This window comes from Pseudophryne corroboree, chromosome 4 (assembly GCF_028390025.1).
Source record: "Pseudophryne corroboree isolate aPseCor3 chromosome 4, aPseCor3.hap2, whole genome shotgun sequence".
NCBI lineage: Eukaryota > Metazoa > Chordata > Amphibia > Anura > Myobatrachidae > Pseudophryne > Pseudophryne corroboree.
The window spans coordinates 714,111,267-714,124,878 of record NC_086447.1 but is presented as its reverse complement, the minus strand read 5'-3'; the positions used below and the strand labels follow the sequence as shown (position 1 = coordinate 714,124,878).

At 45.9% G+C, this 13,612-nt stretch overlaps 1 protein-coding gene and 1 pseudogene across 2 annotated transcripts in view; one reads left to right on the top strand and one right to left on the bottom strand.

The window, feature by feature from the left end:
- Positions 1–13,612, top strand: part of HEATR5B (HEAT repeat containing 5B) — a 199,365-nt gene that overhangs the window by 116,537 nt on the left and 69,216 nt on the right. For both annotated transcript variants that reach the window (XM_063917975.1, XM_063917976.1), the window contains exons 17-23: positions 9,435–9,540; positions 9,972–10,162; positions 11,145–11,304; positions 11,467–11,656; positions 12,415–12,584; positions 12,789–12,933; positions 13,238–13,417. In XM_063917975.1, coding sequence (XP_063774045.1) covers positions 9,435–9,540; positions 9,972–10,162; positions 11,145–11,304; positions 11,467–11,656; positions 12,415–12,584; positions 12,789–12,933; positions 13,238–13,417 — 1,142 coding nt within the window. The remainder of the gene's footprint in view (positions 1–9,434; positions 9,541–9,971; positions 10,163–11,144; positions 11,305–11,466; positions 11,657–12,414; positions 12,585–12,788; positions 12,934–13,237; positions 13,418–13,612) is intronic.
- Positions 1,955–2,073, bottom strand: LOC134912437 (5S ribosomal RNA; annotated as a pseudogene).

The following is a 13,612-nucleotide window of genomic DNA, read 5'->3' as shown; positions in this document are numbered from 1 at the left end:
TAGCGTGCTTTTGATGCTGGGTCATATCAAGGACGCTGCAGTCTAAGGGAGGCTGCGAGAGATATTGGCCTCTTGGGATCAAGGGCCAATGCCATGGCAATCTCGGCTAGGAGGGCGTTGTGGACTCATCAATGGAATGGTGATGCTGATTCTAAAAAGGCTATGGAGGCTCTTCCCTGTAAAGGTAGAGTTTTGTTTGGAGAAGGTCTCGCGGACCTGGTTTCTACAGCTACCGCGGGTAAGTCTTCATTTCTGCCTTTTGTCCCTACACAGCAGAAGAAAATGCCTCACTATCAGATGCAGTCCTTTCGGTCTAATAAATTCAAGAAAGGACGGAAAAAGGTCGCCGGCTGTGGCTAGCTCCTAGGAGCAGAAGTCCTCCCCGGCTTCTGCTAAATCCACCGCATGATGCTGGGGCTCCCATGCGGGAGTCCGCACCGGTGGGGGCGCGTCTTCAGTTCTTCAGTCAGGTCTGGGTTCACTCGGGCCTAGATCCTTGGGTGCTGGAAATTGTGACCCAAGGATACAAACTGGAGTTTCAAGACGTGCCCCCACACCGATTTTTCAAATTGGCCTTAACCGCTTCTCTTCCGGAAAGGGAGGTAGTGTGTGCTGCAATACACAAGCTGTGTCAGCAGCAAGTCATTGTCGTGGTACCCCCGTCACAACGGGGGGAAGGGTTTTATTCGAGCCTGTTCGTGGTCCCGAAGCCGGATGGTTCGGTCAGACCGATTCTGAACTTAAAATCCCTCAATCTGTTTTTAAAAATATTCAAATTTGGAATCTCTCCGAGCAGTGATCTCCAGTCTGGAAGGGGGGGATTATATGGTGTCAGTCGACATAAAGGATGCTTACCTGCATGTCCCCATATATCCTCCTCATCAGGCGTACCTGAGGTTCGCTGTTCAGGATTGTCATTACCAGTTTCAGACGTTGCCGTTTGGTCTTTCCACGGCCCCGAGGATTTTCACCAAAGTAATGGCGGAAATGGTGGTGCTCTTGCGCAAGCAAGGGGTCACAATTATCCCGTACTTGGACAATCTCCTGATAAAGGCGAGATCAAAGGAGCAGTTGCTGAAAAACGTTGCGCTCTCCCTGACGGTTCTGCAACAAAATGGCTGGCTCCTAAATTTACTAGCAAGGGGCGAAAAAGAAAAGCTCTTGTGTGGGCGCACTCTTTGTTCGAACAAGGAAAATTCCTAAGATATATGTAAGAAATTATTTAAAACATCTATTTATTTTTCAGAATTAAAATACAATATAGTTACCCACATATATGATCCAACAGTGAATAAAGAAAAATTATGAAAAAATATTAAAATGTTCTGGTCTGTTTATCACAGGGAGTGATTAGAAGGGTGGTAGACACCTGATTGTCTAACACCCGTTTCTCCTGACCAGTACAGAAATTCTGTATTGATATGACCAAGGAGAGGTCAGAATAGTGGTTTGTGTATCTATGAGAGACCACTTAGTTGGGTCAATACCATACACTTTGGTTATATGTTAATCCCTATGAACACGTATAGGATCATTAATATTGTCGTGGCCTGATGCTGAACTGATAGTGGACAGAAAAAAGATAAGAAGGAAGAAGTAGTGGTGATACTGCTGTTGGCATCACTTTTCTCATAGGGGGTAATTCCAAATTGATCGCAGCAGGAAATGTTTCAGCAGTTGGGCAAAACCATGTGCACTGCAGGGGGGGCAGATATAACATTTGCAGAGAGAGTTAGATGTGGGTGGGTTATATTGTTTCTGTGCAGGGTAAATACTGGCTGCTTTATTTTTACACTGCAATTTAGATTGCAGATTGAACTCACCACACCCAAATCTAACTCTCTCTGCACGTTATATCTGTCCCCCCTGCAGTGCACATGGTTTTGCCCAACTGCTAAAAATTTTCCTGCTGCGATCAACTTGGAATTACCCCCATAGAGCGAAAATAATTCATACTCTACAACACCGGGTATTCGCAGGAAGTCTCCTCTCCCGGTACTGACCCAGCCCAACGCTGTTTGGCTTCCAAGATCGGACCTGATCGGGCATTGGCAGCGTGGTATGATAGTAGAGGAGAATGTGATTCGTTTACCAATGAGAGTGCACCTATATAAGAATAGTAAAAGATATAGATATTAAAGGGAAAGAGAGTATAACATGTGGATCTGCTTTCCACGTTAGACACAGCACAACAGGCACCACCTCAGTGGCGCTATGTGCCCTGAATCGTGGATGAGAGTCCACGGAAAAATAGTAAAAGTCAGAAAAGGATTTAAGAAAAAATATTATATACGGATATTTGCTAAATATCTGATACAAAAAAAAATAGAATTGTCTCAAGCATCAATCGGATTGGTTCGAGCCTTTACAGGAGGTGTACGTAAAGTTTCTTACTTGGAAGACAGTCACACTGTTGGCATTGGCATCTGCAAGACGTGTGTCTGAACTGGGGGCATTGTCGCACAAGAGCCCCTACTTGATTATCCATGAAGATAGAGCTGAACTCAGAACGCGTCAGCAATTTCTTCAAAAGGTTGTGTCGGCTTTTCATATCAACCAACCTATTGTGGTGCCAGTGGCGTCGTTGGATGTTGTGTGGGCTTCGAAAAGATATGTGAAGAGAACTACTCGTCACAGGAAGTCGGACGCACTTTTTGTCCTTAATGATCCCAACAAGATTGGGTGTCCTGCTACTAAGCAGGCCATTTATCGCTGGATCAGGCTTACTATCCATCATGCTTATTCAATGGCAGGTTTGGCTTGTCCAAAATCTGTTCAGGCCCACTCTACACGGGCGGCTGCCGAGCGGCTATTTGGTCTGGGTCGAACACATTTGCTAAGTTTTACAAGTTCGATACTTTGGCCTCTGAGGACCTAAAGTTTGGTCAATCTGTTCTGCAAGAACCTCAGCACTCTCCCTCCAGTACTGGGAGCTTTGGTACATCCCCATGGTACTAAATTGGACCCCAGCATCCTCTAGGACGTAAGAGAAAACAGGATTTTAATTACCTACCGGTAAATCCTTTTCTCGTAGTCCGTGGAGGATGCTGGGCGCCCGCCCAGTGCTTCGTATTCCTGCATTGTTACTTGGTTACAGTTGATGGTTCAGCCGTTGCTGAATCGTTCCAAGTTTGTTAGCTTGGCTTTCCTTTTGTTGTGTGAGCTGGTGTGAATCTCACTACTATCTGTGTATTTCCTTCTCTCGAAGTATGTCCGTTTCCTCGATCACAGTTTCTATATTGAGTCTGGTAGGAGGGGCATAGAGGGAGGAGCCAGCCCACACTATTAAACTCTTAAAGTGCCAGTGGCTCCTAGTGGATGCGTCTGTACCCCATGGTACTAAATTGGACCCCAGCATCCTCTACGGACTACAAGAAAAGGATTTACCGGTGGGTAATTAAAATCCTGTTTACTTATCCGTCCTTTAACGAAGCCATAACGCTATTACTACCTAAACCAGGTAAAACACTTCTCTGATGGAGTCTTATAGACCAATTGCAATGTTGAATCAGGACTACAAGATTCTAGGAAGAATATTATCTACCAGATTAGAAGAAATGCTGCCTATTCTCCTAACACCACACCAATTTTTCTTGCAATAAAAAATGTTTTGAAAAAATTAAAAAATTAGTTAAACTAATATGGCCCTAAGAGTTTAATATTCTGCTTTTATGTGATTTGTGAGTAAAGAGATTAAATAAAGACATTTCTCTAACGTCCTAAGTGGATGCTGGGGACTCCGTCAGGACCATGGGGAATAGCGGCTCCGCAGGAGACAGGGCACAAAAATAAAGCTTTAGGATTAGGTGGTGTGTACTGGCTCCTCCCCCTATGACCCTCCTCCAAGCCCCAGTTAGGTTTTTGTGCCCGTCCGAGCAGGGTGCAATCTAGGTGGCTCTCTTAAAGAGCTGCTTAGAAAAAGTTTTTTAGGTTTTTTATTTTCAGTGAGTCCTGCTGGCAACAGGCTCACTGCATCGAGGGACTTAGGGGAGAGAATTTCAACTCACCTGCGTGCAGGATGGATTGGATTCTTAGGCTACTGGACACCATTAGCTCCAGAGGGAGTCGGAACACAGGTCTCACCCTGGGGTTCGTCCCGGAGCCGCGCCGCCGACCCCCCTTACAGATGCTGAAGATTGAAGGTCCGGAAACAGGCGGCAGAAGGCTCTTCAGTCTTCATGAAGGTAGCGCACAGCACTGCAGCTGTGCGCCATTGTTGTCACACACTTCACACCAAGCGGTCACGGAGGGTGCAGGGCGCTGCTGGGGGCGCCCTGGGCAGCAATATTTTAATACCTTATGGCAAAAGAATACATCACATATAGCCATTAAGGCTATATGTATGTATTTAACCCATGCCAGTAATCTAAAACTACGGGAGGAAAGCCCGCCGAAATAGGGGGCGGGGCTTATTCTCCTCAGCACACAGCGCCATTTTCCTGCTCAGCTCCGCTGTGAGGAAGGCTCCCAGGACTCTCCCCTGCACTGCACTACAGAAACAGGGTAAAACAGAGAGGGGGGGCATTTTTTGGCGATATATTGGATATATTTAAGCTGCTATAAGGAACAACACTTATATAAGGTTGTTCCCATATATATTATAGCGCTTGGGTGTGTGCTGGCAAACTCTCCCTCTGTCTCCCCAAAGGGCTAGTGGGGTCCTGTCTTCGATAAGAGCATTCCCTGTGTGTCTGCTGTGTGTCGGTACGTGTGTGTCGACATGTATGAGGACGATGTTGGCGTGGAGGCAGAGCAATTGCCGATAATGGTGATGTCACCCCCCAGGGAGTCGACACCGGAATGGATGGCTTTGTTTATGGAATTACGTGATAATGTCAGCACATTACAAAAATCAGTTGACGACATGAGACGGCCGGCAAACCAGTTAGTACCTGCCCAGGCGTCTCAGACACCGTCAGGGGCTGTAAAGCGCCCTTTACCTCAGTCGGTCGACACAGACCCAGACACAGACACTGAATCTAGTGTCGACGGTGATGAAACAAACGTATTTTCAAGTAGGGCCACACGTTATATGATCACGGCAATGAAGGAGGCTTTGCATATCTCTGATACTGCAAGTACCACAAAAAGGGGTATTATGTGGGGGGTGAAAAAACTACCTGTAGTTTTTCCTGAATCAGAGGAATTAAATGATGTATGTGATGAAGCGTGGGTTAACCCAGATAGAAAAATGCTAATTTCAAAAAAGTTATTAGCATTATACCCTTTCCTGCCAGAGGTTAGGGCGCGCTGGGAAACACCCCCTAGGGTGGATAAGGCGCTCACACGCTTATCAAAACAAGTGGCGTTACCGTCTCCTGATACGGCCGCCCTCAGGGATCCAGCTGATAGGAGACTGGAAACTACCCTAAAAAGTATATACACACATACTGGTGTTATACTGCGACCAGCCATCGCCTCAGCCTGGATGTGCAGTGCTGGGGTCGTCTGGTTGGATTCCCTGACTGAAAATATTGATACCCTGGATAGGGACAGTATTTTATTGACTATAGAGCAATTAAAGGATGCTTTCCTTTATATGCGAGATGCGCAGAGAGATATTTGCACTCTGGCATCGAGAGTAAATGCGATGTCCATATCTGCCAGAAGGAGTTTATGGACGCGACAGTGGTCAGGTGATGCGGATTCCAAACGACATATGGAAGTATTGCCGTATAAAGGGGAGGAATTATTTGGCGTCGGTCTATCGGATCTGGTGGCCACGGCAACTGCCGGAAAATCCACTTTTTTACCTCAGACCCCCTCCCAACAGAAAAAGACACCGTCTTTTCAGCCGCAGTCCTTTCGGTCCTATAAGAACAAGCGGACAAAAGGACAGTCATATCTGCCTCGGGGCAGAGGAAGGGGTAAGAGAGGGCAGCAAGCAGCCCCTGCCCAGGAACAGAAGCCCTCCCAGGGTTCTGCAAAGCCCTCAGCATGACGCTGGGGCCTTACAAGCGGACTCAGGAGAGGTGGGGGGTCGACTCAAGAATTTCAGCGCACAGTGGGCTTGCTCACAGGTGGACCCCTGGATTCTGCAGGTAGTATCTCAGGGTTACAGGTTGGAATTCGAGAAGTCTCCCCCTCGCCGGTTCCTAAAGTCTGCTCTGCCAACGTCTCCCTCAGACAGGGCGACGGTATTGGAAGCCATTCACAAGCTGTTTTCTCAGCAGGTGATAGTCAAGGTACCCCTCCTACAACAGGGAAAGGGGTATTACTCCACGCTATTTGTGGTACCGAAGCCGGACGGCTCGGTAAGACCTATTCTAAATCTGAAATCTTTGAACCTGTACATACAAAAATTCAAGTTCAAGATGGAGTCACTCAGAGCAGTGATAGCGAATCTGGAAGAAGGGGACTTTATGGTGTCCCTGGACATAAAGGATGCTTACCTGCATGTCCCAATTTGCCCTTCACATCAAGGGTACCTCAGGTTCGTGGTGCAAAACTGTCATTATCAGTTTCAGACGCTGCCGTTTGGATTGTCCACGGCACCTCGGGTCTTTACCAAGGTAATGGCCGAAATGATGATCCTTCTACGAAGAAGAGGCGTATTAATTATCCCTTACTTGGACGATCTCCTGATAAGGGCAAGGTCCAGAGAACAGCTGGAAGACGGAGTAGCACTAACCCAACTAGTGCTGCAACAACACGGGTGGATTCTGAATTTTCCAAAATCTCAGTTGACCCCGACGACACGTCTGCTGTTCCTGGGAATGATTCTGGACACGGTTCAGAAAAAGGTGTTTCTTCCGGAGGAGAAAGCCAAGGAGTTATCCGAACTTGTCAGGAACCTCCTAAAACCAGGGACAGTGTCTGTGCATCAATGCACAAGAGTCCTGGGAAAGATGGTGGCTTCTTACGAAGCGATTCCATTCGGCAGATTCCACGCACGAACTTTTCAGTGGGATCTGCTGGACAAATGGTCCGGATCGCATCTGCAGATGCATCAGCGGATAACCTTATCGCCACGGACAAGGGTGTCTCTTCTGTGGTGGTTGCAGAGTGCTCATCTGTTAGAGGGCCGCAGATTCGGCATACAGGACTGGGTCCTGGTGACCACGGATGCCAGTCTGAGAGGCTGGGGAGCGGTCACACAGGGAAGAAACTTCCAGGGAGTATGGTCAAGCCTGGAGATGTCTCTTCACATAAATATACTGGAGCTAAGAGCGATTTACAATGCTCTAAGTCTGGCAAAACCCCTGCTTCAGGGTCAGCCGGTGTTGATCCAGTCGGACAACATCACGGCAGTCGCCCACGTAAACAGACAGGGCGGCACAAGAAGCAGGACAGCAATGGCAGAAGCTGCAAGGATTCTTCGCTGGGCGGAAGATCATGTGATAGCACTGTCAGCAGTATTCATTCCGGGAGTGGACAACTGGGAAGCAGACTTCCTCAGCAGACACGATCTACACCCGGGAGAGTGGGGACTTCATCCAGAAGTCTTCCACATGATTGTGAACCGTTGGGAAAAACCAATGGTGGATATGATGGCGTCCCGCCTCAACAAAAAACTGGACAGGTATTGCGCCAGGTCAAGAGATCCTCAGGCAATAGCTGTGGACGCTCTGGTAACACCGTGGGTGTTCCAGTCAGTGTATGTGTTCCCTCCTCTGCCTCTCATACCAAAAGTACTGAGAATTATACGGCAAAAGGGAGTAAGAACGATACTAGTGGCTCCGGATTGGCCAAGAAGAACTTGGTACCCGGAACTTCAAGAGATGCTCACGGAGGATCCGTGGCCTCTACCTCTAAGACGGGACCTGCTTCAGCAGGGACCGTGTCTATTCCAAGACTTACCGCGGCTGCGTTTGACGGCATGGCGGTTGAACGCCGAATTCTAAGAGAAAAAGGCATTCCGGAAGAGGTCATTCCTACACTGGTAAAAGCCAGGAAGGAGGTGACTGCACAACATTATCACCGCATTTGGAGAAAATATGTTGCGTGGTGTGAGGCCAGGAAGGCCCCCACGGAGGAATTTCAACTGGGTCGATTCCTACATTTCCTGCAAACAGGATTGTCTATGGGCCTCAAATTGGGGTCCATTAAGGTTCAAATTTCGGCCCTGTCGATTTTCTTCCAGAAAGAATTGGCTTCAGTTCCTGAAGTCCAGACTTTTGTAAAAGGAGTACTACATATACAGCCCCCGGTTGTGCCCCCAGTGGCACCGTGGGATCTTAATGTAGCCTTGGATTTTCTCAAATCCCATTGGTTTGAGCCGCTCAAATCGGTGGAGTTGAAGTATCTTACATGGAAAGTAACCATGCTACTGGCCCTGGCTTCAGCCAGGAGAGTATCAGAATTGGCGGCTTTATCATATAAGAGCCCATATCTGATTTTCCATACGGACAGGGCAGAACTGCGGACGCGTCCTCATTTTTTGCCTAAGGTGGTGTCAGCGTTTCACCTGAACCAGCCTATTGTGGTGCCTGCGGCTACTAACGAGTTGGAGGATTCCAAGTTGTTGGACGTGGTCCGGGCATTGAAAATATATATTTCAAGAACGGCGGGAGTCAGAAAGTCTGACTCACTGTTTATATTGTATGCACCCAACAAGATGGGTGCTCCTGCTTCTAAGCAGACGATTGCTCGTTGGATTTGTAGCACAATTCAACTTGCACATTCTGTGGCAGGCTTGCCACAACCTAAATCTGTCAAGGCCCATTCCACAAGGAAAGTGGGCTCATCCTGGGCGGCTGCCCGGGGAGTCTCGGCATTACAACTCTGCCGAGCTGCTACTTGGTCAGGGGCAAACACGTTTGCAAAATTCTACAAATTTGATACCCTGGCTGAGGAGGACCTTGAGTTCTCTCATTCGGTGCTGCAGAGTCATCCGCACTCTCCCGCCCGTTTGGGAGCTTTGGTATAATCCCCATGGTCCTGACGGAGTCCCCAGCATCCACTTAGGACGTTAGAGAAAATAAGAATTTACTTACCGATAATTCTATTTCTCGTAGTCCGTAGTGGATGCTGGGCGCCCATCCCAAGTGCGGATTGTCTGCAATACTTGTACATAGTTATTGTTACAAAAAAATCGGGTTGTTATTTGTTGTGAGCCGTCTGTTCAGAGGCTCCTACGTTTGTCATACTGTTAACTGGGTTCAGATCACAAGTTATACGGTGTGATTGGTGTGGCTGGTATGAGTCTTACCCGGGGTTCAATATCCTTCCTTATTGTGTACGCTCGTCCGGGCACAGTATCCTAACTGAGGCTTGGAGGAGGGTCATAGGGGGAGGAGCCAGTACACACCACCTAATCCTAAAGCTTTATTTTTGTGCCCTGTCTCCTGCGGAGCCGCTATTCCCCATGGTCCTGACGGAGTCCCCAGCATCCACTACGGACTACGAGAAATAGAATTATCGGTAAGTAAATTCTTATTTTTTCAGCTGGAGTGTAATTGTAACAAGACATTTGGCTGTGTTTTCTCCTACAGATTACAAATGTTGGATCACTTTGCGGAGTGTGTGAAGCAAGCTAAAGGAGTCCGCCAGCAGTCTGTACAGCTTAATATCTTCACAGCGGTTCTTAGTGCACTTAAGGTACAGATTACTCACATTGGTTTTCTTTTTTTTGGACTTTTTTAATTGTATGAGCTTTATTTAATGAAAGATCCAGTGGAACAAAATATATACAGAAGAGTAAGCCAGCTAAGAAGTATTCGTTTTATGGTATTGTAAGGGGGAGGGGGGTCATTTTACAAGAGTTATGTAAAATGCTGGTCGTTACTGATTTAGCAAAACTCCTATATGCACTGATAATAATATAGCTGTTGTCCCTCTATATTTTATTTTTTGTTTATTTTTCGGTTGTAGGGTTATGAAAGTACTTTTATTACTTAACTTGTTTTGTATGTATTATGTTTATGTACTACAGTGGGTTTAGAGAGGGTATGCTTTTGTGAATGGCTTTTTAGGCATGGAAAATGTTCTTGAAAAAAAATATGTAGCTGAAACTTTGCACATGTTCCTAGGGCCTGGCAGAAAACAAAAGCTCGCTGGGTCCAGAGGAAGTACGAAAGTCTGCATTGACACTGGTTATGGGTGCCCTGGACAACCCTAATCCCATCCTCAGATGTGCTGCTGGAGAGGCTTTGGGCAGGATGGCGCAAGTGGTTGGAGAGGTGACCTTCATTGCTAGGATGGCACAGTTCAGTTTTGACAAGTGAGTATACATGTTCCGAAAGATTGGAACGCAATGTTTGTCGCCAGCATTACATCCAGTTGCTCAGTCAATATCCGGGGTATAGATAATCATAATCCCTATGATAATTGTTTGCTTGATTGTTTGTTTACATCATAATAAACCATACTCAAGTGTTGATTACATGCTTTTCAAACAGTGATTAATAGATCAGTATGACTAACAATTATATCTTTTAGATTTTTTTGTGTGAAAATGCGCATTCTTATCAGTAATAACCCTTTTCCACAGCAGCTAAAACCCGGGTTATTGGCGCTCAGTGGAAAAGTGTTGATCTGGGTCCAGTGACCCGGAAATCCCACCCAGCTAGCTTGCATGGTTGGTCCTGGGAAGAACCCGGGTTAAGGGGGATCCATGGGCGGGGCAAGTGATGTGAGAGAACGGTGATGGAGGTTAATGCTGCTGCTGCTGCTGCTACAACACCCAGCGCTACTGCACCCTTGTGCAGTGTAAAGTGCTCCAACCCTGGAATCATCCACTTCAGAGCCGTGGTGGAAAGAGCCCTTTCACGGCTTCTCTGATTATCAGATGTCCCGATAATCAGATTATCTCTGCCGGTAATCAGAGAAGCCGTAAAGGGGCTCTGCAGTTTATCATGTATTTGCCAATATATGTAACAAATACCTTCTGAAGTTCTATCACCATATAGTTTTCAAATATTGTTACAAGTATTAGTTGGTGTGATTAGTTGGTGTGCAGGGGGATACCATGGGAAAGAATGCTAGAATGCTTTCTCTTTGCAATCTGTGTACATCATCTGGTCCAAACCCATGCAGACGCTTCACATATTGCCTTAAAATAATTTGCAGGATTCTTTATGCATTTAAGTTAATTAAAAGCATTTCATGGGCTTGAACCGTTAACTTTGCAGTATTATACGTACTATGGACATATTTTATATTGTGTAAAGTCTCTGGTTTCTTCTAATGTTAATATAATTTAGGCTGAAGTCAGCGCGTGATGTAGTGTCGCGGACTGGCCACTCACTTGCTCTTGGCTGCTTGCACCGTTATGTCGGGGGAATTGGGTCAGGGCAGCATCTGAAGACCAGTGTCAGCATTCTCTTGGCACTGGCTCAGGATGGCACGTCACCAGAGGTTCAGGTAAGAAAGTGATATGATCAAGGCCTTGTATTTCCTAGCTGTCATTGTGCATGTTTCTAAAGTATGGAAGGGTTTGTTGTTGCTTTGCCTAAATAAAAGGATTTTGTATAACTTGAAAAATACAAGTTGAATGTTATGTTGTTTTTTCTGTGATCATTTTAGACTTGGTCTCTCCACTCACTTGCGCTGATAGTTGACTCAAGTGGTCCGATGTATCGAGGCTACGTTGAACCAACACTCTCTTTAGTGCTTACACTTCTGCTGACTGTCCCTCCTTCACATACAGAGGTCCATCAGTGCCTAGGCCGGTGCTTGGGCGCTATCATCACAACTGTGGGCCCAGAGCTGCAAGGTCAGTGGTAATGACACCATGATCTATAGATCAATAGCATACGAAGCAGAACACTGTGCAAGCCAGTCATATGCCATGTAACAAGCTGGATATAATGCTGGGTACACATTAAACAATGTGTACCCAGTGCGATATCAGCGAAGGGGTTGGCATCGACAAGTGCATACACACTTGCCGATGCTGGCAGCAGCGAGTGACAGCTGGGGGAGGGGAGTGGGGGCCATACTGCATTTGGCAGCATGGTCCTCGCTGGTGATGTTGCCCGTCAGACCATGCATGTAGGTCCAATGGAGTATGCCTCATACACACCAGATGATATTGTGAAAGATGTGTCTGAATCGGACACATCATCCACGATATAGTCTACTGTTTACTTAGCTTAACCCTGTATCCTATTTAAGAATGAATTGTGCTGGGGCAACTTACTTTTCACCTGTTTAATACTGGATACATGTACACTTCTAGCTGAAAAGTCTCAGGCTACTTTCTATTTACTAGGCCACTAAGCATACATATACATAGTTGGTTTACTTCCAACAGTCACCCCACACTACAAGGGACTCTAATAGGGATCTGTAATCCCATTGCTGTGTTAATGGCACATCATGCATTTGCTAAACGTACAGCACCTTGTGCCGTTGCTTCAGAGTTATAGCAACATTTGAGATCATTTGAGATCAAGGTATGGTAAATAACATTAAGAACTTGATTCATACATAATCAGTATAATCATGTCAGATGATAATGTTTTATCACAGGCAATGGTCCCACTATTTCTACCATCCGTTCTTCATGTCTCGTGGGCTGTGCAATCATGCAGGATCACTCCGACTCCCTGGTCCAGGCTGCTGCCATCTCCTGCCTCCAACAGCTTCACATGTTCGCTCCTCGTCACGTCAATCTCTCCAGCCTGGTCCCTTGCCTCTGCGTAAGATTTTTACCACCTTCAGTTATTCTTTCTGATGGCAGCATGAATAGATCTTGATGGTCTCATTTTGCATTACTTATGCTGTCATTTGTCATTTTCTAACTAAAGAATAACGTGAATATTATTTGCTGCTACTAATTTTATCACATATTATTCGATACCTAGTCTAATAAGCATTGTAATCTGGGAGTGTTTCCCTTCCAGGTACAACTAGGCAGTTCTCATTTGCTGCTAAGACGTGCAGCTGTAGCGTGTCTCAGGCAGCTGGCACAGAGGGAGGCAGCAGAGGTGTGTGAATACGCCATGAACCTGGCAAAGAACGCAGCAGATAAGGAAAGCAGTGGCCTCAGTAAGTAGGGAGATACTTACGGGGTTGGATTATATAATAAATCTAGATGAATAATCTAGCTTTATTTAAAGTGTACATGCTGTAGAATTGTAATTGTTTACAATTATTATATTACATATATAATCTATTATCTAAATCTATTTTAATACAGCAGCTTCTTATTAAATATTAGCATATTTGTCTTGTGACTTCACATGATGTGTATATACAGTAGACCAGAGCAGGCATATATGTATTATGTATAGAAGCTGGTTTTACATCCCTGAGTGTTGGTAAAGAGCAGTGATCATGTATTTCTTCTCAGATATAAACATAACAGACACTGGTCTGGAAGGAGTGCTGTTTGGAATGCTGGACCGGGAAACGGATCGGAAACTGTGCTCCGACATTCATGACACTCTGGGTCACATGCTTTCCTCTTTGGCCATGGATAAATTGTCTCATTGGTTGCTGTTATGCAAGGATGTCTTGGCAGCCACTAGTGGTATGTATCTAAGTGTGCATCCTGTTCTGCAGTGAAGAGAGAGTGCTCTCACATGCCAAAGATTGCTCATGTCCTATCCTATATAGTGCTGACTCCTAACACACTAAAAGAGGTGAGATTATCACAATTGTGTATCATTTATGATTTAACAATTACCCCGCATATTTGAAGCAATAAAGATTATTTCTTTGGGGG